Here is a 25,577-nt window from a genome sequence, read left to right as displayed (position 1 = left end):
CAGCCATCAGCACACTAACCTCGAGTTTCTGGAAGGGTTTTCAATTCATAAAACAGCTTTGAGTTGCTCTGTCCAACATTGTTCTGGGCTCTTATCTGAACTAGATATTGGGTATTTGGCTCAAGGCCCTTGAGATGGTATTGGGTAATGGTAGTGTTTTTAATTGTTACATCAATTTGATTGCTGTACTCCGTCTTGCCAGAAATTTTATAGTTCAGGATGATGGAGGAGATGGAGTGTCCTTCAGCTGTTGACCAAGAGATGATAGCAGAGGAATCCGTGACATTCATAATCTTGATGTTATCTGGTGAAGGTGGAAGTTCTAATAAAGACAAACAAATGGAATGTTTTTTTTCCCACATAAGTCTCAGGATTTTATTTTAATTGCCCACAGAGAATCATGATTTGAGTTACAGAGAATGAAACTAGGTGGAAATTTTAAATTTGGCATCAATGAATAAATAATAATAGTTAAATGTTATAATGCCTTATTTTTTTTTTTTTTGCTTTTGATTCTATTCATAATATTTTGAACATTAGCATGCAGTGCAGACAGATTCCACTAGAAGTTATTGAACTACCAGATACTCAAGTATTATGAATACAAAGAGGTGGAGTGGGCAGAGACTACATTCTCTGACTTGTAGGGAAGAGATGGCAAGAAACAGTGCTAATTAGGGCTAGTCTACAAGTACACTGCAGAAGGCTAGGATGACATCTCTGTTGTTGTGATGATTCCATTTTCAGTGGACGAAAAGAAGGAAAAGGTTAGATTGTTATGCAAAATTATTCCATTGACTTACGGTCGCTGTAGGTCCATGCGTACAAGTAGTGACTCCATTCTCCTTCAACAACAGTCTCGCTGTTGACACGAACACGGCACATATACTGGTGCCTGGGTGCTAAATTATCAAGGATGAGACTAGACTGATTGACTGGCAGCCGAAAGGAAATGGTATTCTCCTTACTCATGCTATTGTCATTCACAACGTTCCTTTCTATTTCAATTCGGACATCATTTTCTAAGTGCTGAAACACTGGCAACCATGACAATTTCAGAGCTGTTGTGCTTTCAGGAACAAGGGTCAGGCCTCTCGGTGGAGGGAGACCTACAAGAATTGAGAAAAGGAACTTTAATGCCCTCAGAACACTTAAGAACACAGGAAGAATAACCCTTTTGGGTGGGACCAAGAATCAACTTAGTCCAATGCCCTGTTCCCAACAGTGGTGAGCTAGGAGCTTCCAGGAAAATCACAATTCACCCCCCCCCCATACACACATACCCACACAATATACCCCATAATACATTTGAAGAAAAAATACCTCCCCCCACTACAATTGATTGTCTCCAACAATTTGTATTTATAGCAATACTGCCTCTGAACCTGAATGCTCCATTTATCATGGCTTTATAAACCTATTTTCCATGAATTTGTCCAATCCTTTTAAAAAGCCACCTAAGCTACAGCCATCACTAATCTTACAGTAGTAGATATCACACTTGCTGTAAAAAGAAGGTGCACTTTCTGTTGTCTTTCCCAAATCTACTGTCAGTAAGCATTGTTGGGTAAGTCTGAGTTTCAGTATTACGAGGGAAAACTCAGGAGACCTGAAAGGTTGATGTTAAACTGGAGATGGTATTGAGAGGAGAATTGTATGGGTTGGGTGAGCATCACAGCTGACATAAATAAAATACTGAGACCTGCATGATCTTTTGCATTATACTAAAAATGTTGATTGATTGTTAGCTGCCTTGGTTCCTATTTTTAAAGAAGACAGACAAGAAATAAATGTTTTAATGTAAAATACCTAAAATAAACAATGCCATGATATACATTCCAAGGTCTTTATCTTGCCCTTCACAGTTAGAGTGGTAATGAAGCTGAAATTATATATAATGTTCTGTTTCTCAGATGCAACCCTGTCTTTTGGGACAGGGAGGCATTTAGTTATTTGATTTTTCTCTGTAAACCGCTCTGTGAACTTTTAGTTGAAAAGCGGTATATAAATACTGTTAATAATTAATAAAAATAACTCTCAGAAAGTGTCATTCATTAAGTTTTGAAATACAGCAGTACTAAAAACAACTTGTTCAATTCACTTTTTGATATACGTCCTCTCCCTTTTAGAGGAAAAGTCCAAGGAGCTGCATACCAATGGCAGTAGTAGTGAAACTGGCCTGTGGCCCAGGATGCCCTTGGCCCCCCTCTCCTCGCCGAGTCAGCTGGACACAAAACTGATATTCTGTCTTTGGTTCCAGATTATCCAGTCTCTCGGTCTTTCCATAAACTGAATTAGAAAGGGAAAAGCAAATGAATGACACAGTACAAAACAATAAGAAAGCAAGGCTTATTTTGAACAAGTTAGGAGACGATAGTGAAAAGGCATACTGTAGCAGGAGTCAGAAAACTGTTTTTTAAGAAGGCTGAAACTGGTTTGAGAGAGCCTTCCAATTCCATGGTGTCTCACTGTCACCTCTGGGCAAACAGATTTGGCTGATTTTTGAAAAAATGAAAACCTGTCACCTCTTTACCTGGAATGAAACTGGGTTGAATGGGCACAAGCAATACTGCCTCTTTTAAACCATCTTCAGCTGTGAAAAAAAATTCTGGTATGTGTCCAGAAGAGCTGTGGTGTGTGCTAAAATAACTCCCATTTGCACATTACCCCCTTAATTCTTACTGATTCTCCTTACAACCTTATGTAGTCTGTAGCAGCATTAAATGCTCTCTTGGAGTGTGCTCCAACTCCAAGGGCACTTCAAGGAATGTGAGAAAGCCACATTTTGCTCTATTCATGGTTCTTAGGATCCCAGTCTATGTCACCATTAATCTTGCATTTCCAGATCACACAGCATTGCTGGATGGAATAATGACAACACATGTAGCCTGAAGCCCAGTGGGCAAAACTAGGAGAGGGGGACCCCCTCCCTGACTCCGCCAGCTAGGTTCTGGTAATGCGTGCCGGTTCAGTTTCTTTATCCATGATCAAATCTTGGATGACTATTTTTCTGTTTAGTGACCTGGCATGGATGGGCAACATACAAAGATCCAATGGGTTGTTGATATGTACACCAGATTTTCCAGGGCTGCAGCATGAATCAGCCGTGGGCATTGTGCACAAGTGCCTGAACCCTCTTTCATTTCCCTGGTCCATCTCACCTCCATTTCCACACCAGCTCCAAATTTACCTGAAAGTGGTGCCTTGTGTCCCGGACACATACTAACTGAACAAGACTAGACTGAGAAAACTGCATAAGGATATATGCACTACAAACTTAGATATATTCTATACCATTTTAATTGTCTTGGCTTCCCACAAAAACCCCTAGCTGAGGTACTCAGAATTTATTATTATTATTATTATTATTATTATTATTATTATTATTATTATTAAGATACAATGAAATCTTCCTTATGGAACTATTATTTCCAAATTCCATGGGAAGGAATGTGTCCTATATCTGTAACCAGGAACTCTATTGAGATAATAAATACCCTACTGTTGAACTGATTGTTACCTTCCTTTGACTGCCAATTATGTTCAGCACGCTTGTAGAGAAGCTTGGTTGACACAATCGGTTTGTCCCCTGAAAATGGATCCGCATTTATGCCAATGATGAGAAAATTGTGACCTCTGCCTACCAATGTTGGTGCTTGTAGAGGCACAGGAAGCACTAGTCAGGAAGAGGAAGAGTAGGACAACTGTTACATGAATCACATTTCTAAAAATCTGCTAGTAATGAAGCTTCCTGCTTTCAGGTTGACAAAAAATACAAGAGCAGAGAGATTGTTATCACACTTGTATATTGCTCACCACTCCATTTCAGAGGCCTGCTTTACAAATTAGTTCTTTTCAACACAGTTCCTCCCAGTGTGTCCCCGGGGCAAAAAAGATACTTGCTCTGCTATTGATGTCTTTTACAAGATACACACAGATTCCGGCATCCTGATTAGTCTTTAGGAAAAAGAAGAGCAATTGAAACAGCTCTGAAAATGGGCGATAGGTGGGTGAGCTTTCTGGGTTAAGCACCAGATTCTGTGATGCAGTTCAGAGTGTACCCTATTTCAGCCATGTGAGTACAGGCAAGGAACTATCAACTGTACTGGACATTGTAGGATTTATACTACCCATTCACTAAAAGTGAATTTCACACAGCCTATTTGTTTACGCAAGCATGTTCTCCTTTTCGTGCCCCATTCTCGTTTTTTATTCTAAGGCTCTCTTCTTGCTCATGAGAAGTTGTGACAGGCAGCTGAAATTTCCAACAGGGTTATAGGGACTTGGGGTGAATGGAGGCAAGTGGAATTGGAGCTTGTTTCCTGCCATCTCATACTATTCTCCTGCCTCTCCTCACACGTTCCTCACATTGCTTTGCAAAGGAAACAGGGCCTTTCATCCTCACCCTTCCGGCTGAGCCAAGCCAGGGAAACTGTCTACTCACTAAAGTGCATGGGACTTGCTGAAAGCCTGCTCCTCAGTGCAATAGCATTCCCAGAGGGGGACACAGCGCTAAATTTTGCAGACGCCTCGATGCACTGTGTAAGTGGGCCCCTTGCCCTCAGAACTTTGGGTGACTGGAGCAAAGCAGAGGAGATGCCTCCTCTTTGCTCTCGCCACTTGGAGTAGCTCTAAGGGGGAGGGGCCACTTACACAGTGCATTGAGGCGTCTGAAAAACTTAGCGCTGTGATAGTCAGCTGAAACCTGCTTGCTCCTTCAGACATAGTGTTCTTTTTGCACTCAAGATGGAGTCAGAGATACCATTTCTCATTTATCTGTTGATTCCATTTCCAGTAACTCCCTTTTTTCAGCTGGGTCAAAAGGCTTTTAAGATTTCTGACATCAGCCATAGCTGTCATGTTTTGATCATTTCTCACACTGAAATCAATGGTTTCCATGACTAGTGCAGTTATTCTTCTGGGCATTCTTATCACAGGTTGAGATGAGAACGTACATTGTACTGTGGGCGATGTTGGATTTTTTTTTTTCCTTTGTGATGGCATTGTCTTGTTATTATTCTCTTCATATCTATTTATTCAAAAGCTACAAAAATACCAGCATAAATTCAACAAAATGAAATAGTGCCAATACATTATCAATACAAACAAAATCCATGTCCATTTACAAAATCGGCAAGCTTTTATACTAAAATATTCCCAGTATTTAATAATATATTCATATTTTATAATATATAATAATATTCTGTACTCTTCAACTTCTATAGTTAAATTTCAATCATAGCACAAAGGAGAAATACAATTCCATCAAAACCAAGAAAAAAGTGATAATGTTGCAAATGGCTGAATAGCATCATGATACCTGTTATACTGATATATAATGAATAAACTCACCTCTTTCTATGAAACAACCTACAATCTCTTCTCTCATTGACCTTTTTGCATGTCAATATGATTGACAGACCAATCCTATGCATGTCTACTCAGAAGTAAGTGCCATTATAGTCAATGGGGCTTACTCCAGGTTAGGGTAGACAGGATTGTAGCCTGAGTCAATCCTATCCTCCACCAGTCTATAGCATGCAGTACAGCTGCCAGATCACACACTGCATGCTATGCGGGGATGGGTGAGGGTGACCAGATGAGGTAAGTAAAGGTTTTCCTTGCTTACCTCCCCGTTTACCTACCTAACATCCATTTAAATAATAAAAGTGCACACTTGGGAGCCTAAGTTGCATTGATTTCAGTGGAACTGAAGTGTGTTGAATGACAGATTGTTCTCATTTACCTTTAACCATCACTTGGAAAGCTTTCTCCACCATGCCTGCTACAGTCTCAATGCTGCAGACCCAAGTTCCTGAATCAGGAGGCTGGACCTTCGCAAGATGAAATGTAGCTTCTGCAACTTCTGAATGGTTGCTTCTGTGAATCACTGTGATAGGCTGAGACAATATGAAAACATTTTTATCAGAGATGCAGGGAACTCCGCTGTGAAATGATATCACTAGCCTTATTGAAGCTTCTTTTTGCTTCTTGGCAGAAAATTCACATTTTGCCTCAAAACTTCATGGCATCTATAGTATATTTGTGGCCATCAAAAAATCCACACCCACGGAATGTATTGTTCTTGTCGGCTTTTAAGCCCTCAAAATGAAATGATTCCATGTACTTTGGAAGCCATTCTGGAGCCAAATATACCCTTTGGTATTAAAGCTTTGACTTACTATTGTGCAAGGGTTGGGCAGCCCAGTCCTGAGCTGCCCAGAGGAGCAGCAGCGCCAAAATGGTGACCGCTGCATCGTAACGCCTTCAGGCATTCGCCCCCTTCCCGAGGGAAGGCCCAAGCCCCGCAATGGGGTTACTTAACCCCATTAAGTAACCCATTAAATGGCCTATGTCATGTCAGGAGGCCTGATGTAGGATTCTCGATCTGGCAGAGTGCGCCCTCCCTTTTTGCTCCCTCCCCACCTTCCCCCACCCTCCCCCTGCCATGGAACACCTCCCCCCACCCAGCTCTCCACCACCTGAAGCTTGGCCTTTGCTCTGGGCGGCCTGCAGCAGGCCTCCAATAGGAGCTGGCTCAGCATGGACTTGGTGCCGAGTCTCACGGGCGTGCCTTATGGCATGTTTGTGACACTCAGCACCAGCAGAGGGCGGGTGCTTGGTCTTCAGGATTGGGCCCTGACTCTCCAGGGCAGCATCCTGGAGCCAATACTCTGCAAATCTATGTTTTTACTCCAGTCTTACTATTAAAAATAATAGTAAATTTAAAAATTTTTTAGAAAATAATTCTGATTTTAGCAGATTAGTTGAGGATATTTTTTAGTTCACTCTCACCTTGAGTCATTGTTTAAAAATATTATTTATATACATCACCCAAAAACATTCTTAAAATATTGCCTTTTTTTGCCGATATTAGCTATTGCTATAAATGTGGATAGCTGCACAATATATACTGTACAAAACATTATGTAATTTTATGTAATTTTGTAATTTTAACATAAACATTATGCAAAAAAATACATCATCATGTATTCATATAGTGAAAGCACTTTACATGGTGCTTTACAAAGTTACGTGAGCAAAACATAGAGACTGGCCCAAGGAATTTAAGCTTCATAACAGTTGAGGGAGGGGAGGGAGAAGAGAATAAATTTAAGGCAATAAAGGGAAATTCAGTGATTATTGCCAGGATAAAATCCCACAAAATGCAGACTGACCAGACTTGTGGCTTACCTTAAGGATTGTCCCATCTTGTTTTATCAATTTAAATTCTTCTTTTGTAGGAAGTGGCTTGCCAGTAGCTATGCAACTAAAGTTAAACTCTGAACCAGAATTGACTTCTACTGCATCTTGCAAGTTCTCTATCTGGGGTGATTTATCAGCTGGACCTATGAAAGAATGAAGAATGTATCATGTTTTGTGTGTATGCAAAATCTGGAGCCGGAGTCCCTGAGGCAGTTCATGGCTGAACACAGTCACGTTCTGGCAACTCCTGCAACACCGCTGGAACCAACCATATTGGCTTCTGCCTTTCCATTGGACCATTCCAGCAATGTGGAGAGGGGGGATTTGCTGCATGGGTAACAGACTATCCTCCATATCTACTTTACCCAGGCTATGCGTACTGGAGAGGACAATGTTCCAGAACCACTAATCAGAGCGCGATACCATAGTCTTCCAAGACTGAAGGATGCCAGCATAAATAGGCTGCAATTCTATACACACTTTCCTGGGAGTAAGGAAATGGGATTCATTTCTGAGGAGACACATATAGGACTGTGCTGCTAACTGCTGTAAGTCACTTTGCATGTTGTCTTTCAAAATAGAAAGAAAGATATAAATTTCTAAAATAAAGTACACACTATGCACATTTTCCCTTTTTATTCTGATGTTAAAGGGAGCTGGTCATTCCTGGCTCTTTTGAATAAACCACCATGCTATTTCTTGCCATAAAGCCTAGAAACTCGAGTTCCTTTCTAACAAGAAGTCACAGCCTTTAGGCTCAAGCCTATCCAACTTTCCAGCACTGATGCAGTTGTGCCAATGGGGAGAGCACTCCATCCTGTGGTAGTGGGGGTGAGTCACAGAATCCTCCTCAAGGTAACGGCTGTAATGCAAATTTGGATAAGATTGGACCCTTCGTTTATCAAATGGTAAGGCATGTCATACTTCATAAAATATCAATATTTTACACAGGGTTTGATAATATTGCACATTAATTCATCATTTACAGCCCAATCCTGAGCTGCGTGGAATTCCCAGGTCCAGTGGCTCCGTGGAGGGTTGCTGCCAGATCTCGCGCCTCCCGCGCTACCGCAGGAGGCTCCTCAGGAGAAGGGGATGTTCGTTTGAGTAAGGGAAGCAGCCCCGCAATGGGGCTACTCACTTTAGCAGCGACCAAATGGTTGGCGCTAAAGTAAAGGCGCTCGTGTAAGGCGTGCAGCCCTGCATGAGTGCCTTGGATCCTGCGGAGCTCGGCTCCACGGATCCGCCTCGCTCCCTCCCCCCTGACACGCCTCCTGCCCACCCCCAGCCACGCCTCCCCTCTACCCAGAATGCCTCCCGTTCTGCAGCCCGGAGGTCCAGGAGACCGCGAGCCACAGAACCTGGGCGACCGCCACGCACTAGCCCAGTGCTGGCTGGAGCTGGGCTAGCTCTGGCGGGAGCCCTGTAAACATGCCTTATGGCACATTTGCGACTGAGGTACGCAGCACAGCCCCATGCCGTGGACCTCAAGATTGGGCTCTTAATCAGTTGAAAAGTGGATGGTTAGTGAGTGAATCATTTTCAATAACTGACAGCCTTACTATGAGTAGAGCCTTACTACTACGAGCCTTACTTACTACTTAGTCTACTCGTAGTAGACTTTGGGCCCAATCGTACCCATCATTTCAGCGCTGATGCAGCTGTGCCAATGGAGTCCATGCTGCATTCTGTGGTGGTGATGCAGTCACAGAGGCCTCCTCAAGGTAAGGGAACAAACATTCCCTTACCACAGGGCTGCATTGCAGCTGCCTTAGTGCTGGAAAGTTGAATAGGGTGGGTGACTTTTAGATAATACTTCTACCTCTGCTACAATGGCTTGTTTATATTAAGGCACAATGATGACAGGCCACAGCCATGCTTACCAGGCTAATAAGCATTGCGATATGAAGTGAGGAGAAGTGAGGAAATGACGTGAATAAGATGTACACTTGCTTGGCAGCCACACAAGCATCCCCTATTGTTTCCAGGCTAATAGAAAGCAATATGGGATACTTGTATGGTTGGCACTCACATGCACTTCCCCTCATTTCCCCTTCCTCTCACTTTTAAACTTAACCTTAATGAACTTGGTCAGTTGAAGGTGGTTGCAAAGTTATTTGACCGTCGCCATCACACTTTAAAGAAACATAAGGAGCAGGAATATTACTCCAAATGTCATGTTCAGGGGTTGGGATCAGCTTTCTTAGTACTACTGAGAAAGCAGGTCGTGCCAGATGCCAGGGAGGGCCCCAGGATGCAGGTCTCTTGTTGTCTTGTGTGCTCCCTGAGGCATTTGGTGGGCCACTGTGAGATACAGGAAGCTGAACTAGATGGGCCTATGGCCTGATCTGCTTTTGACTGCTATTTAAAAGAAAAAAATGGAGGCACAGTAATGATTTTAGTATCACGTATCATTTGACCCTTAAGGGAGTTGTTGTTTCCAAAAGCCCAGTGGCTGACAAAATCTGCTACATTAAGTAAATTAATCACCTAATTTCTGGACATAACATGTTCAAGGACAAACTAATTCACGGACATAGCATGTACTATAAAAATGAAAACACTTTGGATGCCACAACTGACATGTTGAGGAAATAACTGCAGATATTTGCACCTGCCTCAGAAACCACAAGGTGGCAATCTGAACAAAGCAATTTGGGTAACCTGTTGCTGTGCATAAGATTATCACAGCCATCATCTCACACTGAGAATGTTTTTTACCAGTAGAGATGCCATGCAATGTCACTCTGCTTGAAGCAGGGGATATACAGACTGAAATAACAACTCCCCAGGGTCCTGTTGAAGAATAATTCATAAACAGTTTTATACAGTTTTAATACCTTTTTAAACCTTTTGTGCATGCATAACTCTTTCTGACAATCATCTCCATCCCTCTGTGTTCTACAGACATGATTCAATCTGTTTGATCACAGGTAGGCAACTTTTTCACACTGAGTTTTTCCCCTCTCAGTAGAGAAAACATTCAGTATTGATATGCTAGAATCAAGAGATAACTGCAGGCTATACAAACTGAAAACTCCAACCCCCATAACTCCAGCATGAAGGATATACATGGCCTGATATACTTTGAATGTTATTTTAAAACCTTTCTTCAATACATTATTTCCTTCAAATGGCAGATTTCCTTTAGAGAATTATCTCCACCTATCACATTCCATCTTTATTTAAACTCTGCAGCCAGCTTTAAAATCCATTAGCTTCAGGTTAGTGACAGAAGGTAAGAGCTCTACTACAGTATTCAGAAGGTACACAAACAGTTGCACATTCTCTTAACTTTTTAAATTTTGATTTGGGGGTTGAGGAGGAGTTGGCCATTTTTATACCTACAATCCTCTTTCTCCAAAACTGTTATCCTACTCATGGGAGAAGGAAATATCTCTGTAAATTTTCTCTACAAGAGAAAAGCAAATTGAGGACAATTTGGAGCAGAAAAACTGCAGGTGAGAAAGGGTTAAATGCCCTTAAGCACCTCTTTGCTTGCTATTCGTTCACTGAAATGGGCAGCCTCCCTATAGTGACTTTTCAGTGTTGGAGGTTCTTGCGCCTCCCATATATTTAACTTGGACTCACTTCATGTTTCTTTCTGTTTCACGCATTTGCACCTTGAGGCAAGTAACAACAATATCTAGAGCGGCAGCCTCCAAACCCCAGCCCAAAGGCCAGACCTAGTGTCCCATTATTACTCGTCCAGGCTGGTGCAGCTGAGGCTTTTCGTTCTACACTGCAGCCTCCTATCTTCTCAGCCGATCTTCACAGAAATTCATGCCAGGCAGCAGCTTCTGCCTGGGAATCAGGACATAAAACCTGCTGGGATGACAGATCGGCTGAGAAGATAGGAGGCTACGGAATGGAAAGCCTCTGCAATCATTGCACCCGAATAGGTAAACTTGGGATACAGTGGGCCATGGTCTGGACTGTGGAGTCTGCTGATCTAGAGCAGGGGTACCCAAACCCCGGCCCTGGGGCCACACGCGGCCCTCGAGGCCTCTCAATGTGGCCCTCAGGGAGCCTCCAGTCTCCAATGAGCCTCTGACCCTCCAGAGATTTGTTGCAGCCCGCACTGGCCCAACACAACTGCTCTCAGCATGAACGCAACTGTTTGACCTTTTTGCATGAGCTGTGGGATGAGGGCTTCCTCCACTGCTTGCTGTTTCATGTCTGTGATGCAGTAGTGGCAGCAAAGGAAAGGCCAGCCTTGCTTTGTGCAAGGCCTTTTATAGGCCTTGAGCTATTGCAAGACCTTCATTCATTCATATAAGTTCATCTTTAATATATTCATTTATGTAAACTTATGTGAATTTATTCAAATTTAAAATGCAAATTAATTCTTTCTTTCCCCGGCCCCCGACGCAGTGTCAGAGAGATGATGTGGCCCTCCTGCCAAAAACTTTGGACACCCCTGATCTAGAGAAAAAAGCTTTGAACAACTCCTAGCTAAGTATGGAGCAACTGTCTGCAACTGTGCCTTTGGCACAAATGTTACATGAAGACTTGTATCACACTACAGTGTTACCTTTGCTTTACCTTCTTTTTCACATTGCAGACCATGCCAACCAAGGTGGCAGATGCAACCCTTAAATCTGTCGCAGGTTCCCCGGTTACTGCAGTTATTACACTCCAATTTACAGTCTGGCCCATAAGAACCACTCCTACAAGCTGCAAGAAGACACAGACAAGATAATTCTTAGCAATGTTGCATCAAATCAAATGAGTAATCAGCATCTCCCCATTTGAGCTTCCTCTTGGTCTCTTATTCTGATAAACATGTACTTCTCCCTCCCATCCTCCCTCATCATATACCACATATATATACCACATATATTTCAGCATATACCACAACACTTGGGTTTAGCCTTTGAAAACATGAGACATTGCCCAAGATGAGCGCCAGATGCTATCCTCCATATCTGCAGCCTCCCCGCCCCTTTTCTCATCAGACTTGCATCAGCAAAATCGCTAGTGCAGATCCAAGGAGACCTATTGCAGGGTGGGAGGCTTATCAAGGGGAAAGTCTTCTGAAGACTCCAGCTCCAACCCCCTCCCCCCCGCTGCATGCAATGCCCACTTTTTCGGTCGTACCTAAAACCTGGACCGTTAGAATATCTTTCATGGGTATAACCAGACTGGATCATGCAAAGAATTGTAGATGTCTTCCTTAAGCCAAATGGGAACATCTCCAAATAACAATTCTACCAAGATAATCTTGGCTGTCCACAATACAAAGTCCTGACTCTTATCACAAAGAAGTGTGCCAAATTATTGTAAGTCTTACAGTGACCTTATGTATTTGCACAACTTATTCTAAACTCCTCTTAGGGGGTTCTAAGATTCCTGCCTCAAAGAATCCTGAGAACCAAAGTGCTGTAATGACAATGGGGTAGGGGGCAGTTTTCAAACAGAGAACAGGTTGCAATCTTATATATGCTTGCCTGGGAGTAAGGTCCATTGAACACATTGAGAATTACTTCTGAATGCAGGGTGTCAGGAAAAAAACGTACACACATTTTAATGAGCTCTAATTCATATATACTTTATTTTAGAATACCTACAACACTGAAACATCTAAGGGAAGCAATTGAAAACATGTGTGGAACCATCCCAGCACACACATTGGCAGATGTCTGCAGATCCCTTAGTCTAGAGCAGTGATTTTCAACCTTTTCCATCTCAAGGCACACTGACAAGGCACTAAAATGGTCAAGGCACACCACCAGATTTTTGACAATCGACAAGGCACACCATGCTGCCAGTGGGGGCTCACATCTCCCATTGGCCCTATTAATAAATGACCTTCCCCCAAATTCCTGTGGCACCCCTGTGGACCACTCGTGGCACACCAGTGTGCCATGGCACAGTGGTTGAAAATGGCTGGTCTAGAGGTTCCTATAGTATTATCTATTATTTATCATATGGAATATTCACATCATTTTTCAATAAAAGCATATAGATTAAAATACAAAATATTAAATATTAAGAAGAATCTTACAAACTTATATCTAATTACAAACATAATTTTTTTACTTCATTTGCCACAGCCAGAAAATCAGCGAAATCTCCTTTATAAGCTTTTGGCACTCTGTCACTATACGTTGGATAGTTTTTCAGCCCCACAGTCACTGTTTGGAGAAGATATTGTATCCATACCACACGAGGCTGATCAAATCCATGTCATTTTTTGGAAACACACTTTGACATCATGGGGGACAATTTTCTAACCAATGTTGTTTACACATATTATAAACTAAGTGCCCAATCCTACGCTTCTTGTGCTGGATCACTGCTGGCAGGCACTTTTGCAAACATGCCATAAGGTGCTCTGCTGGTGCTAGCCCAGCACTGGTGGAATGCCAGAGCAGCGGAGAGGTCGCATGGACTGCCAGGCAGCAGAGAGGTATGTGGGGGCATGTGGGAGGTGGCATTCTGGGGTAGAGCAGAGGCAGGGTGGGAAGAGGGACCACGGAAGGGAGCAGGGTGGGAGGGAAGTGGGACCAGTGGAGATTTGTTCCACTGGATCCAAATCCTCCATGTCGGGCTGGCCACCCATCACAGAGGCTCTTGATTCTATATTGATCTTTGGGTCGCTGTAGAATCAAGTAGCCCCATTGAGGGGCTCAGTTTACTCAGGGGAAAGGGACAAAAGTCCCCTTCTCCCACAGAGGCAGCAGTGGCTACCTGGTGAACACAGGATGCACAGCACCCATTTTTGGCCAATACATCTGCAGGACTCCCCAAGACTCCAAAACACTAAAAAAAAGTGATTGTGAATCACTTCCAGTATGTTATTGTGAAATTGGAAGTGGGTCATGATTGCTTTTTAAAAGTGATTTGGAGACTTGGGGAGCCCTGCAGAGGCATCCGTGGGATTCCCCACAGCCCCTGGAGGCCAGTGCTGGCTTAGGGAAGTTTCAAAACCCCCATTTAGACCCTGGCAGTGACACGATCATGGCGGACACATCATTGCCTTTGTCCCTCCCCTCCACTCACTTACCACAGTTCCCAAACTCCTGGAGAGTTTGGGAACTGCTGCCTTAGTCAACAATGTCAGTGGTGTATGGGGAATGGGGAACATTTCAAATACTTGGTCTAATTTTAATTAATACGTTAATGAACTGGGGCCCAAATCCTAACAAACTATCCAGCACTGGCATAGCTGTGCCAATGGGACATGTGCTGTATCCTGCAGTTGGGGGACACTCACAGAGGCCTGCTCAAAGTAAGAGAATGTTTGTTCCCTTACCTCAGAGCTGCATTGCCCTTATGTCAGTGCCGCAAAGTGGGTTAGGATTGCACCCTGCGTCAATCAGCTGTTTCTGTGTACACCATATACAGTCTATGAGTGAATTATAGTATAACAAATTTGACCCTATGATGTGTGTGAACACTTTCTTGAGATGTCCTGAAGATGTGCACAGGACTGTGTTGTTCACTCTTTCACCAAATCACAATTCCCAGGATTCTTGAGGATAATCCTTGACAGTTAAACTGGCAGTAAAGCAATTTAGGCTGCAATCCTAACCACACTTTCCTGAGAGTAAACCCCATTGAACAAAATAGGACTTACTTCTGGTTAGAATTGTGCCCTTAATGTTGTTGTGTAGGTAACCTCTCAGAGTAAAAAGTGGAAAAATTTGCTCTGAAATCTCATCACCCACTGAACCTTTTCCACAAGCCAGTGATACACTCACTTGCTGGTGAGCAGATAAAGCATGCAGTATTTGAGCCTCACATGAGATTTTCTCCCAATTCCACCTCAAGAATCCATGTCAAATGTCCTAGCCCCCAACTTATTCTCATGTTAAGACAGACAGGTTCTAACTCTACTATAGCTGCATGATGACTGAAAACAGTTTCCTTCTGTGTAGAGAAGAATTTACGTCAATCTCATCTGAGATGCTTATTCAAATCACTCAAGGCTGATTGGACGATACTGTAGTAAAACAATAATAACGTAAATGTAGTATAATGTATTATAAATAATGTAGTAAAACATCATAATGGCTTGGACTAAAGATCTGGCTCTTATCTTCTGCTATTCCTTTTCTTTTGCGCAAAAGAGAATACACTTTAAAATTTGTAGCAGCGTTGCCCCCAAACCTCATGTGGTTTGGTTATGTGATTTACCTTCGTTACATTGAGAGCCTTTCCAGCCTGAGGCACAAGAACAACCATATGGGTCTGGCAGGCAAAACACAAAAGATCTGCAACCCAATTTCTCCTTACAGCTCTCTTGGCAAGCCCTGCCAAATGTGTTTTCTCCACAAGCTAAAAAGAGTAGAAGAAAAGTGTCAGGATCATAAAGCACTCCACTCCTGCTGTGATTAATTATGTTGATCAATATGTTGCTACAGATCATAAATTCTAAACTTGTTCAAATGGTGAAAGAATCAAAAACCATGCGAATGTGATCACCTTGAATCAAAAGGAAACTATAATAAGAGCTCTGCTTTGGAAATTGAACTTAAGCCAACAGAAATTGGCATCCTGCCATTGGCCCCAAAATAACTTCATCCATGTGACATCACAATAGGGGAAAAGGGTACATCAAATCTTTACATCTTTACACAGATACTAATTGCCATCAGATACATTCACTGAAAGGAACAGAACACATTCTGTGAGATATTCTTACAGTTGCACAACTAGTTGACAATGTCCCAAAAGGATGCAATGTTTTAAAAGTGTAACAACACAGGCAGATGTAACTACAGACTCAAGCTTGGCCCAGAAAGAAAGTATAACTGCAACTGACTATGTTTCAAAAATTACAGACCTCCAAAAGGTTCAAAACAATGTGAGTGAAACATTCCTAAATCTCAATCCTATCCCCTCCCCCACAGCGTAACTAGCATTGTGCCAACAGAGGCTCTTTATGGCAGTCAGAAAGCAGCCTCCACCGACACATGCTTCATGCCCACTGGCAGGGAGGCCAAAGTGGTTTATTTCATGCCAGTGGATCCATGCTGGAGCAGGTAAGCTTGCCAAGGGGGTTGGCGTAAGGTGGTGAAGGGGTTGAATGGGGTGGTGGGTGAGTGGAACGGCAGTGGTGGACCCAGCCCTCCCTGCTCCAGGGGCAAAGGTCCATGAAGCCACCCCCCCCTGCAAGATGCCTCCCCACCACAAGCAAAGCCAGGTAGCCACCCTACCTCCAAGACCCAACACAGCCTCGTGCGACCATAGGACCGACTGGGGAAGCCTTCTCAGGCTTCCTCATGGTCTTAAGCTGTACATCCGGAAAACTGGAGGTGCAGTTTCCAACTGTGTCAGGAGCCTCAAAGAGGTTTCCTGGGTGGTCCTAGAGGCGCAAAGACCTAGTGCCTGGGGCATTTGTCCTGTTTGCCCAGCGCTAGGACCGCTGCTGTAGGACAGGGCAGTGATGGAGGCAGGGAGGTAGATAAGTAGGACTGGGAGGGGATGGGATCTGTGGCAGCAGTGCACACTGAATCCTGACCTCCTTCCCAGGTCTGATCTGCCTTTCTGAGTGGATGTTCCCTTACCCCAAAAAGACTTCTAGCAGCCGAAAATCCCCTGTAGGTTACAGCGGTAGTGGCGCCTGCACCACTGCATCATCATATGGGGATTTAGATAGGATTGGGTGCCAGTCTGTTTCAGTTTTATTTGAAACCTTTTTTCTACCTCTGCTCCCATTTTATTCTCAGCAGTGATCTAAAAGGGGTCGGTGGGCTGCTTCACGAAAAAGTCCATAACACTGCTTAATATAGATGCCGAGATCCCCTTTTCCCCATCAATAATAATAGCCAAAGTAGATTGAGAGAACATAAAAACAGCAATAAAATCCAGCTAAACAAAAGTGGTTCTTGTATGTTGAGAGGGGAAGAAAAATGTTGTCTCCACAGCATAACTTTATAAAACCCCATCACTATTCATCATTCCAGTAATCTTTTTCCTAAACCAAAAAATTCAAAATGCTTTGCTTTTCCTCAGAGGGAAGATGCTCCAACACTTTGATCAGAGTCCAGGTTCCTGTTGTGCAATGGGCAATCAGATGGCTCAAATGGAAATAATCAGACAGAAACACATGCAAAGCCTGCCCTCTTACCCTTCTCACATGTTTTCCCCATAAAGCCTGGCGGGCAAATGCACTCTCCGGTGTCTTCATGACAGATGCCTCTGTTCATGCAGCCTGGACATTGATAGCTACAGTCAGGTCCCCATTTCTGAGATTCACACCCTTCATGTAAAAGTACAAGAGTAGATGAGCTAAATAATAACAAGATTGTGAATTAAACAGGGCTGCTTTTATAGTTATGAATGCTTATAAAACTTCACAGCTGTCTCTCTGGGTATCACTGGGAGTGCTGTACTATAGTTTAGAACCTTCAGAAACACCCAAGTGAAACCACAATAAAATATTATACATGATTGTCAGCACATGAACGTTGCCAAAACAAATTTTGCATGGACAATTATCCCTGTCTGTGCCATAATGCTTGGTAAACACCATGGATTTGGAAGGCTCTTGGGCAACTCCAACTCATTCTCCATCTTCCTCTAAGTTCCCAGAGAAAGAGGCAAGCAACTGAGCAGGTAGAAGCTCCTTCTCACTCCCATTGCTGTTTACTCAGAATGAACTGCTGAGATATTTAGACATTAATATTTAGACTAACTTCCAATTCAGAAGCAGTCAGTGTGAAAGGACTTTAAATATAGCAGGAAAAGGGGGTCAAATTCAGATTGTCATCAGAAAACCAAGCTCATTTCAGGCACTTCCGTATAGCCTCTGTACGTTACTTTTTATCCCTCAAACGTTGTACCGAAGAGTAAATGTTGTGTATACTAGGCCTGCAAAATTTGCAACCCTTCAAACCAAACACAGTCCACCAGCCACGTATTGTCTTAAAAACTCACCCTTCCTTGTTTTCTGCACTTCCAGACAGGCAGCAAAAACAGATTTACTGAGCATCTGTTGGATTGCCATACATGGCTGGATGGACTGAGCTTGGCTTGGTGGGAGACAAGTTGTGCAGACTTGAGGCATACCTTTAGATAGCTGCAAAATGGTAGGTAGACAAGAGAAAATCTAGTGTGTGTGTGTGTGTGTGGTGGGGTACTTAATTCTGCCTCTAGCAAAACCATGGTGCCATATGACATCTACTCAGGTACCACACCTCAATCCTCATTTCCTAGTGTAGCTAAGGCCGCCATCCTAACCCACTTTCCAGTACTGACATAAGGGCAATACAACTCTGAGGGAAAGGAGCAAACATTGCCTTACCTTGAGGGGGCCTCCATGACTGCTCCCGAACTGCAGAATGCAGCACATGCCTGACTGACACAGCTATGCCAGGGCTGGAAAGTTGGTTAGGATTGCGCCCTTAGTTATATACTTGCAACAAAACAACTGCAATCACTTCTCCTCTTTACCACATCTCCATTCCTTATCCTTCCCTCTTGGACTTCTTTGTGTCAGTACAGTATCTAGATCAGGGATTTCAAACTCAATTCACATAGTGGGCTGAATAGCATTTATGGCACCTGCTGAGGGCCAGAAGTGACATCATTAAGCAGGAATTGATATCATTAAGTAGATGATGGCCAGAAATAAGCACTTTGATCTCACACAGAAACTCATTAGCTGCAAATAGATAAAATATAAGATAAAACGTGTAAGATAAAATGTGCAAATCATGTTTATAATTTCAAGATATGAGAGCCCAATTATCTCATTATATCTCATTATATCTCATTATCTCTCATGCTGGGAGAACTGAGTTATAATGAGGCCTGGCTGAAATTGCTTCTGGTGGCCGCATCCGGCCCACAGGCCTTATGTTTAGATCAGGGGTGTCCAAACTTTTTGGCAGGAGGGCCACATCATCTCTCTGACACTGTGTCGGGGGGCCGGGGAAAAAAAGAATTAACTTACATTTCAAATTTGAATAAATTTACATAAATGAATATATTAGAGATGGAACTTATATGAATGAATGAAGGTCTTGCAATAGCTCAAGGCCTATAAAAGGCCTTGCACAAAGCAAGGCCGGCCTTTCCTTTGCTGCCACTGCTGCATCATAGATGTAAAACAGCAAGCAGTGGAGGGAGACCTCGTCCCACAGCTCATGCAAGAGGTTGAACAGTTGGTCGTCATGCTCAGAGCAGTTGCATCAGGCCAGCATGGGCTCCAGCAAGTCTCTGGAGGGCCAGAGGCTCATTGGAGACTGGGGGCTCCCTGAGGGCTGGATTGGGAGTCCTCGAGGGCAAGTGGCCCCAGGGCTGGGGTTTGGGCACCCCTCGTTTAGATGATGACCCTCTCAGAGCAGGAACTTCTCTTTTCACTCTTTGTAGAGTGCCATGCACTTTGATAGCTCTGTATAAACAGGGGTGGTGCCAGGAGTTGACCAGGTTGGGCACTGTCCCAGGGCCAAGTTGGTCAAGCCAAATGCTGAACCATCAGAACTGGTGGTAGTGGTACAACATAGGGTACAGTCAGGGGGCAGGTGAGGTGCCATGGGGTCACAGTGCAAGACTTTGTCCCAGGGCCCCCTGCAATATGGTGCCAAAACAATATGTGTGTGTGAAAATATTCAGGAAATACATGCATGGGCCCAAGGATTCCTGTCTGTGCTTTCAACTTAAGAAACCGGTCAAAACTTACTTCGTACTATCAACCTAGTGTAGCCGGACGTGAAGTGGTTTCCTCCAATGTATCTGGTAGAATAAACTCCTGTATCATGGAGCTGGACCTGGTGAAGGGGCACTTCCAACAATTCGGGAACTTGCTTGAGAACAGAATATATGAAAGTACCTGTGGAGATGACAACCCATACAAAGATAGCTGAAGGTAAAGGTGATAATTCAGATGCACTTTCTGAGGAAGCGAGATCAGAAAGCACCTTAGGGTGAGCTCACACATACATGCTTGCCACTTAATGAATGCAGCATCCTGGCATATGTAGGAGAGAACAGTCACAGATAAGACAGAACTTTCATATCACCTGATATTCAAGCATGACATTTTTCAGGTCAGCTGACTATCATCAAGAGATGAAATATCAAGAGATCTATGCCCATTTCAGAGACTTATCCAGTTCTACCCGGCATCTATGTGTCCCAGGGCATGATCACTATAGCCAAATCTTAGCAGGTCTAAATGGTTTGGTCAGTGTCTGATGGACGACCACAGAGGAAGTTGCCTTTAGTTGTATGGTAGAAACAAAGGAAGAATAAAAATGCAACAAATATTTGTGTGGTCGAGGTTTGGCCAGGTGCTTCATGTATCTGCAGTAAGGTAATGTGGGCATTGCAAAAGGAGGTCCATGGTTCACACAGCGGCTCAATTCACACAGTTCTATCCTACATGGATAAAGTAATGCCTTAACAAGGAACCACACATGAGTTTCTCATAGTACAGCATGGTTTGAATTGTTTGAAACTAGGCACTTGAGCCAACCAGAAGGGGGAAAAGGTATAGATAGGTACCATTTTTGTAGATCACAGCATCTTCCTCCTTAACAAGCTTTCTGATAAAGGGAATGGTGACATTTTCACCCTTGTTTGCTGTAATAGTTAAGGCTTCTGGAAGGAAGGAAGCTACATAAAAAAAGAAGAGAACAGGAATCAGCTGCAGTCAAGATGACCTCTCAGTGAAGAGGAAAGGACGACAACGCACTGAAAAAAATGCAGATTTGAGCTATCAAAATGTAACAATATGCACAACAGTCCAAAACTGAACGTGTACAAAAAGAGCACATTAGGTTCCCCCCAACATAAAACAACAATAATGCAGCATTTAGAAATAATTGGCAAAGGAGGAGAAATGTTTGTATCAAATAATTTCTCAAGCTGGTCTTGCAGATTTTTATCTCAAGCCCCGTTTTAATCTGTTTCTTAAAATCAATTAATTAAGCAATTCAAAATAAGGCAATCCTGCTTTTCTGCTTGGCTTCCTTGGGCCCTCCCCACCCACACCAGGGCCTCGTTCCTTTTGTACACGCTGTTTAGTTTACTCACAGACTTTTCAGTTCACAGTATTGTTAGAATGGAAAGGAGTCCATGTTCTTGAGTGGGCTCCATTCCAATATATTTTTAGCTCATGGCCTATATTTGAGTAATTCATTTGTTTACAAATGGCCTGGATTCACTATTCAGAGAGGAACAATAACTCCATTTTCAGCAGTGCTTGTTTGCATCACATGTTTAGAACAGAACACATCTTAGAACAGAATCCAACGCTTTCTTTAGTTCTATACAGAACTAGTATCTGCACACCATTACTACAAACTGAGGACATGTTCCAGTTGTCTACTCTGGATCCAGATAACCAATAAGGGATTGTGACCTTATTCGAGGTTTTAATATCAACTCTCCAGAACAAACTGGGCCGGATACCTCCGCCTCAAAGAACAGAGGGCGGGAGAAAGAATTTTACCAAGTTAGAGCAGATTTGCTTGACACTGAAGTTCGCTATATGCAGTGCTTACAATAAATTTCGAGAAACTAATAGTAGATTAAATTTACAACACTATTTTAAGCTGTCTGCCCAACTCAAGGAAGCTATTAAAACTTCGTTACACTGCAATGCAACAGTGAGATGGTCACATTTAATTAAATCTGTGAGATCTAAAAATGCCAAGAATTTTTGGCAAATTATATCAGGCTGTTTCTATAAAAGCTCATTTGGTTTCACAGCAATTCCAGCTAAAATGTGGGAAGTACATTTTAAATCAATCTTCTTTGATGAATCTAAACCTATCTCCATGGTTAATATGCCACTCCCGTTAGATCTCCCTGATTGGCCTGCAGTCTCAGTGGATGAAGCTCTTTCACTCATTAATCAGTTAAAGCTGGGCAAAGCAGCGGGACCAGACTCAATTCCTCCTGATATTTATAAAGAAGCACCAGAGTGGTGGGCCCCAATAATCGAAGAACTATTCACCAGAATTGATAAATTTGGGGTACTTCCGGACACTTGGACTAGATCTATCTTGGTTCCCATCTTCAAAAAAGGGGATAAAAAACTTCCCCCCAGGTACAGGCCAATCAGCCTTTTAAACCTAGCAGGGAAAATGTATGCCTCCCATCTACTGAAGAAACTTTCGGCCTGGATTTCTGACCATAACATCATAGGCCCAGAGCAAGCAGGTTTTAGGCCAAATAAGTCCGCAATTGATCAGTGTGTGGTATTATCCCACCTAATCTCCAAACAAAGGACTCAAAATAAATCCCGACTATATGTGACCTTTTTAGATTTAAAGTCGGCCTTTGATTCCATAGACTCTGGGATAAACTTGAGAAGATGGGAGTGGACAAAAGGCTATTAATATTAATTCATGCCCTTCATTTAAACACTTCTTGCCAAGTGAAATTATCTCTGAGGGGCGGCCTCTCGGCCCCAATTCCAATCAACAAAGGGGTCAAGCAGGGGTGTGTTCTTGCTCCCACCCTGTTCAATCTCTTCATTAACGATCTGGCTCCCTATATAGCAAACTTCGATACGCATTCCCCCAAATTAGTTTCAGTGGATATCCCTCTCCTTTTGTATGCTGATGACATGGCCCTGATATCCCGAACTAAAATAGGATTAAGGAGGCTGGTTAACGCCTGCATAGAATATTTTACCAACAATGCTCTGCAGCTAAACTATGAAAAGTCCAAGATTGTGGTGTTTGGGCACTCCTGGAAACCAGTCTTGGTTTTTCATTGGTAAATCAATACAACAAGTCAAGGAGTTTCAGTATCTTGGTCTCCGGTTTCATTACCGGCATTTCTGGTCTTCCCATCGTCTTACTGTAATCAACTCATCCAAACTAGCAGTTCAGGCTATTACTCGTATTTTCTTCTCTTGGGGTAACTCATTCATTCCAGCTGCTCTCCAGGCTTTTAATGCCAAAGTTACAACTCAAATTTTGTATGGCATTTCTGTTTGGATGCCAGCATTAAATGACTCGATTGAAAAGATACATTCTAATTTTCTATATAAGATCTTAGGTGTACCGCATTGCGTTCCTTTTGTGGCACTTTGCCTGGAGACAGGCCAATTTAGGCTGGAGTTTCTAGCTTGGTCCAGTTTCTTAAAATACTGGGCCAAAGTGTGCTTCAGGGCTGACCAAAACCCATTGTTAAAGGGGTTATTGACTGACTCGCTGTTATCTCCTTACTTAGCTCTATTCAATAAGAAAATTAGACAATTAGGTCTCGAGGAAGATCTACAAGGAGCTGCTACACTTGAGGTTTCTATTAGGCTCTTGACAACAAGACTAACCGACATAGAAAGGCAAGAGATTTTGGCTGCAGCACAAAAAAAATGTTCGCCCTTAAATTTCCATCTTAACAATACCTTTGGTCAACAACCAAAGTACCTGACCTTCTTAGAGTGCCCCTTTGCAAGGAGGGCTTTTACATTAGCCCATTGCAATGTGTTGCCTTCTAAAGACCTACTTGGTAGGTTTAGAAATGCCCCGTAGGAAGAACGATTTTGCAATTGTGGCCTCAGAGAGGCAGACTCTCTTCCACACATTGTTCTGCACTGTGCTTTCAATCAAGTGCTCAAAGACCAATATCTCCCCTCATTGTCAGGAATCAAAAAAGGTCTCTCTGAGATCACCTCTTTACAACTTTTGCTGGTGGGTGAATCTGAATTAGTGACCCTTCCAGTTGCTAAATTTTTATATTTGAGCAACTTGAAGCGGGATAAGCTGCTTGTCCTAAGCAACTTGGAGCAACTCTGTAAGTAAATTGTTGTGTTTTAACCCTTATTTTTATCTCTCTTAACATATACCTTCATACATGTCTGGTCTGGGCCGGAGGTCTGGTCTAGAGGGTAGAGCCTCCATTTGCCTGAAGATAACATCCACAAAGTCGCCAGTTCGAGGCCACCGGCACCGTGCGACCTTGAAGCAGCTGACAGGCTGAAGCCGACCTATTCCATCTGCTCTGAGAGTGGGAGGATGGAGGCCAGAATGTGAAACCAGATCAGAGAGAAACACCTGAATGTTGTGGTTCTTGAAAGAAAGAACCTTCTTTCATTTGTAAAAATCCCTATGGGGATTTAAATAAGCCTGCCTATGTAAACCGCCTTGAATAAAGTCTTGAATAAAGACCAAGAAAGGTGGTATATAAATACCTGTATTATTATTATTATTATTATTATTATTATTATTATTATTATTATTATTATTACATGACTGTCTGGAGATATTAGTTGTAAAACTATATGCCTAATAAAGGTTTGTTGTATATGTAGTATCTGCACACTAAAGCTGCACTGAATTTGAATTCCAAGCAACTAAGCACTGCTTCTACTGCTGTCTTGAAGGCTCTCAGAAAGAAGTAGGTGTTGTGAAGGACAGATTTTGAGAGTAGTTCAAAGAAGGCCCTGGTATGCACAGAGCTTTAGAACAATCACATCACATTCCACTTTCTTTCCCGCAAAGTGCAGTAAGAATAGGATACAGAAATGCTAATTTTCCACTTATGAACCGTTTCCTGTAGTCTAGGCTATCTTCATGTCACAAACTAACTTCACATCATAAACTTGTAAACTGGTCTACTGCAGGAAGCTGTAAATTACTATAGGGCAGTGATTTTCAACCTTTTCCGTCTCACGGCACACTGACAAGGCACTAAAATGGTCAAGGCACACCACCAGGTTTTTGACAATTGACAAGGCACACCATGTTGTTAGTGGGGGCTCACATCTCCCATTTGCCCTATTAATAAATGACCTTCCCCCAAATTCCTGTGGCACACCTGTGGACCACTCGCGGCACACCAGTGTGCCACGGCACAGTGGTTGAAAATGGCTGCTATAGGGTAAAATAGAAATTAAACCTGGATAGGATTAAATTAAATCCATGCTACTTCCCAAGCAGCTGTGTTAAATACACCAGTGCACTTTAAATGTGTCAACCAACCCTGAAAATATGATAATATAATGCCGAGAAGACAAGCATCTGACAAAATTCTAAAAATGTCTCCTGGGATGCATGCCTAAATACCATTTTCAGAACTAGAAGGGCAAGTTGTTCCTGAGACCTAGTTAGATCCTAAAAGTCTGTGGAATTCAGCTGGCAAACAAGACCTAAGAGATCTTAGGTTGAGAGAATTTGGTATGAGAGAATTGTTGAGAGAATTTGGTATGTTCAGCATGGAGAAGAGAAGGCTGAGAGGGGATGTGATAGCGCTCTTCAAATATCTGAAGAGCTGTCATATGGAAGAAGGGACAAATTTGTTTTCAACTGCTTCTGAAAGTAGAACTGGATCCAACTAGTAAAACCTGCAAAAGAGATGCTGACTGGACAGCAGGAAAAAATTCCTGGCAATAAGGGCAGATTGGTTTGGCAGTGGAACAGATTGTCGAGGGAGGTGGAGGATTCTCCCTCACTGGAGATCTT

General features: G+C 42.8%; 1 protein-coding gene across 1 annotated transcript in view; it reads right to left on the bottom strand.

The window, feature by feature from the left end:
• Window positions 1–25,577, bottom strand: part of TEK (TEK receptor tyrosine kinase) — a 64,747-nt gene that overhangs the window by 15,001 nt on the left and 24,169 nt on the right. The window contains exons 3-13 of the mRNA XM_066618558.1: window positions 20,665–20,775; window positions 19,841–19,990; window positions 17,285–17,416; window positions 15,349–15,489; window positions 11,752–11,883; window positions 7,195–7,349; window positions 5,747–5,900; window positions 3,521–3,676; window positions 2,155–2,289; window positions 804–1,109; window positions 20–322 (exon numbers count right to left, since the gene is read on the bottom strand). Of these exons, the coding sequence (XP_066474655.1) occupies window positions 20–322; window positions 804–1,109; window positions 2,155–2,289; window positions 3,521–3,676; window positions 5,747–5,900; window positions 7,195–7,349; window positions 11,752–11,883; window positions 15,349–15,489; window positions 17,285–17,416; window positions 19,841–19,990; window positions 20,665–20,775 (1,875 nt within the window). The remainder of the gene's footprint in view (window positions 1–19; window positions 323–803; window positions 1,110–2,154; window positions 2,290–3,520; window positions 3,677–5,746; window positions 5,901–7,194; window positions 7,350–11,751; window positions 11,884–15,348; window positions 15,490–17,284; window positions 17,417–19,840; window positions 19,991–20,664; window positions 20,776–25,577) is intronic.

Source organism: Tiliqua scincoides, chromosome 2 (genome assembly GCF_035046505.1).
Source record: "Tiliqua scincoides isolate rTilSci1 chromosome 2, rTilSci1.hap2, whole genome shotgun sequence".
Taxonomy (NCBI): Eukaryota; Metazoa; Chordata; class Lepidosauria; order Squamata; family Scincidae; genus Tiliqua; species Tiliqua scincoides.
This window is presented reverse-complemented; position numbering and strand designations above follow the sequence as displayed.